Genomic DNA, 5,000 nt, shown 5'->3' on the forward strand with positions numbered 1-5,000 from the left:
GATACATCTTTACATCGCTACGCTAGCGGCCGTCATAATGATGCATCTTTACATCGCTACGCTAGCGGCAATCATAATGGCACATCGCTACACTAGCGGCAGTCATAATGATGCATCTTTACATCGCTACGCTAGCGGCCGTCATAATGATACATCTTTACATCGCTACGCTAGCGGCTATCATAATGGCACATCGCTACACTAGCGGCCGTCATAATGATGCATCTTTACATCGCTACGCTAGCGGCAATCATAATGATACATCTTCACATCGCTATGCTAGCGGCGGTCATAATGATACATCTTTACATCACTACGCTAGCGGCTGTCATAATGATATGTCTTTACATCGCTACGCTAGCGGCCGTCATAATGATACATCTTTACATCGCTACGTTAGTGGCCGTCATAATGGTACATCGCTACGCTAGCGGCGGTCATAATGATACATCTTTACATCGCTACGATAGCGGCCGTCATAATGATACATCTTCACATCACTACGCTAGCAGCCATCATAATGACACATTGCTACACTAGCGGCAGTCGTCGCTACGCTAGCGGCGGTCATAATGATACATCTTTAGCGCACTGCTTGTGTGGTCTCCCAATTCACCCTTCACTTAGTCCCGCCCTCCTTAGTTACTGTTGCTATGCCTGGCAAGCTTTAGCACCCTGCACGTCTATTACATAGGGGGAGAACCGGGACTTTTCAATGAAATGTAATTTACAAAGACATTGTACCACACTGAAAGCTAACATTTTGTCACTAGCAACCTACATCTGTCCTCTGTTAAATACAGTTGGAATTTCAGCTCTGAACAAAACCGTTCATGAGTTATTTAAGCAGATATCAAATGTGCGTTTTGTTTCATTCGACTCTCCTGGCCAGAATGAATGGAACAGGCATGGGGGACGAAAGAAACATACCATTTGAGCTATGTACTTCCCACAACTTCAATATTTGAGAACATATCATAAATGGTACTTCCTGGTGTTATTTTAAATAGATTGCTGATGGGCTATACATCTTGGTGAACGTCTGTTAACAACTTCTTGCCGTCATCGTGAAGCGTGTATTTCGGGGTTATGGAAATATGCAATATGCCATTTTTTATAGTTAGAACAATATGTGTTCCCAATTATATCATGTTTCTATAGTGTAACATGTTATTTCACTGTGTCTTTACGTGGGTTAGGGCACCACACATCCAAATAAGTGCCCTTCATGACCCACAGGCCTTCAGTCTCCAATGGTTAACAAGGCAAAACTCGAAAAGCTTGTCAGACCTCCCGTGCCTAGTGACGGGTTGCTAAGCCACGATTGGCCTGTGGCGGTTTTTGGGTGTGGCTAAGCGAAGGGTGAATTCTGTCACAGTTAGGAGCCAAACTGTAAGAGCCAGACTGTGTATGTGTGTGTGTGCGTGCGTGCATATGTGTGTCTCACCTGTGTGTTATGTGTGTGTGTATGTGTATGTGTATGTGTGCGTGCGTGCGTGCGTGCGTGCGTGTGTGTGTCTGTGTGTCCATGTGTCCATGTGTGTGTCTCACACTTGTGTGTCTGTGTGTGTGTGTGTCCATGTGCGTGTGTCTGTCCATGTGCATGTGTGTGTGTGTGTGTGTGTGTGTGTGTGTCTCACCTTTGTGTGTGTGTGTCTCACCTGTGTGTGTGTGTGTGTGTATGTGTGTCCATGTGCATGTGTGTGTGTGTGTGTGTGTCTCACCTGTGTGTGTGTGTGGGTGTGTGTCTCACCTGTGTGTGTGTGTGTGCTCGGCGCTGGATGAGGGGCGGTCGCTCTCCAGACTCCAGAGGAAAATCTCGCGGCAGCTTCCCTGTCAGCTCCTGTTTGGTCACCATGGTTACAGAATACTGGTTAGGGAAGTACACGCCTCAAAGCTCTCGGAAAACCCACATCACATGACCAATTACATGACTCATCACATGACCCATCCAACCCACATCACATGACCATGACCATGACATGGGGCGTAGGGGCTAAGGAGCTTGGCTAGCGTGCAGTAGTAGCGTAGTGATTAAGGAGCTGCGCTAGCATTCAGTAGTAGCATAGTGGCTAATGAGCTGGGCTAGCATGCAGAAGTAGCGTAGTGGCTAAAGAGCTGGGCTAGCATGCAGTAGTAGTGTAGTGGCTCAAAAGCTGGGCTAGCATGCAGTAGTAGCGTAGTGGTTAAGGAGCTGGGCTAGCATGCAGTAGCCAGAAAAGTTGTGGGTTCAAATCCTGACTTCCACCTCTGTGCCCTTGAGCAAGGCACTTAACCCCGAGTTGCTGCAGGGACAAGGTAACAATGCCCTTGTTTTATAATTTTTATAACTGACATATGTAAGTCACTTTGGAAAAAGCGTCTGCTAAATTAATAAATGTAAAGGTAAATGACCAATCTCATCACATGACCAATTACATGATCATCACATCACACCTGCTTAGCTTCAGTAATAATGTTTGAGATGATGGGCGTGACACTGTGGATGGAACTTCACATGGAAAAACACTTAGAGCAGCATAGAGATCTGGAGTAGATCTAGAGTAGAGATCTGAGTAGAGATCTAGAGTATAGATCTGGAGGAGATCTGGAGTAGAGATCTGGAGTAGATCTGGAGTAGAGATCTGGAGTAGAGATCTAGAGTAGAGATCTGGAGTAGATCTGGAGAAGAGATCTAGAGTAGAGATCTGAGTAGAGATCTGAGTAGAGATCTGGAGTAGAGATCTGGAGTAGAGATCTGAGTAGAGATCTGAGTAGATCTAGAGTAGAGATCTGAGTAGAGATCTGGAGTAGAGATCTGAGTAGATCTGGAGTAGATCTAGAGTACAGATCTGGAGTAGAGATCTGAGTAGAGATCTGGAGTAGAGATCTGGAGTGTAGATCTAGAGTAGAGATCTGGAGTAGAGATCTGAGTAGAGATCTGAGTAGATCTGGAGTAGATCTAGAGTAGAGATCTGAGTAGAGATCTGAGTAGATCTGGAGTAGATCTAGAGTAGAGATATGGAGTAGAGATCTGAGTAGAGATCTGAGTAGATCTAGAGTAGAGATCTGGAATAGATCTGGAGTAGAGATCTGAGTAGAGATCTGAGTAGATCTGGAGTAGATCTGGAGTAGAGATCTGGAGTAGATCTGGAGTAGAGATCTGGAGTAGAGATCTGAGTAGAGATCTGGAATAGAGATCTAGAGATCTGGAGTAGAGATAGAGTAGAGATTTGGAGTAGAGATCTGGAGTAGATTTTAAATAGATCTAGAGTAGAGATCTGGAGTAGAGATAGAGTAGAGATTTGGAGTAGAGATCTGGAGTAGATTTGAAATAGATCTAGAGTAGAGATCTGGAGTAGAGATCTGAGTAGAGATCTGAGTAGATCTGGAGTAGATCTGGAATAGATCTAGGAGTAGAGATCTGAGTAGATCTGGAGTAGATCTAGAGTAGAGATCTGGAGTAGAGATCTGAGTAGATCTAGAGTAGAGATCTGAGTAGAGATCTGGAATAGAGATCTGGAGTATAGTTCTGAGTAGAGATCTGGATTAGATCTAGAGTAGAGATCTGGAGTAGAGATCTGAGTAGAGATCTGGAGTAGATCTGGAGTAGAGATCTAAGTAGATCTGGAGTAGATCTGGAGTAGAGATCTGGAGTAGAGATCTGAGTAGAGATCTGGAGTAGATCTGAGTAGAGATCTGAGTAGATCTGAAGTAGATCTAGAGTAGAGATCTGGAGTAGAGATCTGGAGTAGAGATTTGGAGTAGATATTTGGAGTAGATATCTGAGTAGATCTGGAGTAGATCTGAGTAGATCTGGAGTAGAGATCTGAGTAGATCTGGAGTAGATCTAGAGTAGAGATATGGAGTAGAGATCTGAGTAGATCTAGAGTAGAGATCTGGAATAGATCTGGAGTAGAGATCTGAGTAGAGATCTGGAGTAGAGATCTGGAGTAGATCTAGAGTAGAGATCTGAGTAGAGATCTGAGTAGAGATCTGGAATAGAGATCTAGAGATCTGGAGTAGAGATAGAGTAGAGATCTGGAGTAGATCTGAAATAGATCTAGAGTAGAGATCTGGAGTAGAGATCTGAGTAGATCTGGAATAGATCTAGAGTAGAGATCTGAGTAGAGATCTGAGTAGATCTAGAGTAGAGATCTGGAGTAGAGATCTGAGTAGAGATCTGGAATAGATCTGGAGTAGAGATCTGAGTAGAGATCTGAGTAGAGATCTGGAATAGAGTTCTAGAGATCTGGAGTAGAGATCTGAGTAGATATCTGAGTAGAGATCTGGAATAGAGATCTAGAGATCTGGAGTAGAGATCTGGAATAGAGATGTAGAGATCTGGAGTAGATCTAGAGTAGAGATCTGGAGTAGAGATCTGAGTAGATCTGGAGTAGATCTAGAGTAGAGATCTGGAGTAGAGATCTGAGTAGATCTGGAGTAGATCTAGAGTAGAGATCTGGAGTAGAGATCTGGAGTAGAGATCTGAGTAGAGATCTGAAATAGATCTAGAGTAGAGATCTGGAGTAGATATCTGAGTAGAGATCTGAGTAGATCTGGAGTAGATCTAGAGTAGAGATCTGGAGTAGAGATCTGAGTAGAGATCTGAGTAGATCTGGAGTAGATCTAGAGTAGAGATCTGGAGTAGAGATCTGAGTAGAGATCTGGAGTAGAGATTTGGAGTAGAGATCTGAGTAGAGATCTGAGTAGATCTGGAGTAGATCTAGAGTAGAGATCTGAGTAGAGATCTGAGTAGATCTGGAGTAGATCTAGAGTAGAGATCTGAGTAGAGATCTGGAGTAGAGATCTGAGTAGAGATCTGAGTAGATCTGGAGTAGATTCCGTTGGCTCAACTCTATTGAGCTACATTCTGAGTTTGTTATTTGAATTTACAGGAAGTGCTCCAATCCTGCCTTCCTGCTTTCTTTGCTAAGCCCCGTCATGATGCAGGTCTGAATATATAGAGAATGTCTTGCTTGAGGAATTCAATTACAAGATCTACATTTTTATTCCATATT

At 43.7% G+C, this 5,000-nt stretch overlaps 1 protein-coding gene across 1 annotated transcript in view; it reads right to left on the bottom strand.

Moving 5' to 3' along the window:
• ccdc120b (coiled-coil domain containing 120b) overlaps positions 1-5,000 on the bottom strand; it is a 14,093-nt gene that overhangs the window by 6,683 nt on the left and 2,410 nt on the right. The window contains 1 exon segment of the mRNA XM_042088582.1: positions 1,754-1,843. Coding sequence (XP_041944516.1) covers positions 1,754-1,843 — 90 coding nt within the window.

Source organism: Alosa sapidissima, chromosome 4, assembly GCF_018492685.1.
Source record: "Alosa sapidissima isolate fAloSap1 chromosome 4, fAloSap1.pri, whole genome shotgun sequence".
NCBI classification, from domain to species: domain Eukaryota; kingdom Metazoa; phylum Chordata; class Actinopteri; order Clupeiformes; family Clupeidae; genus Alosa; species Alosa sapidissima.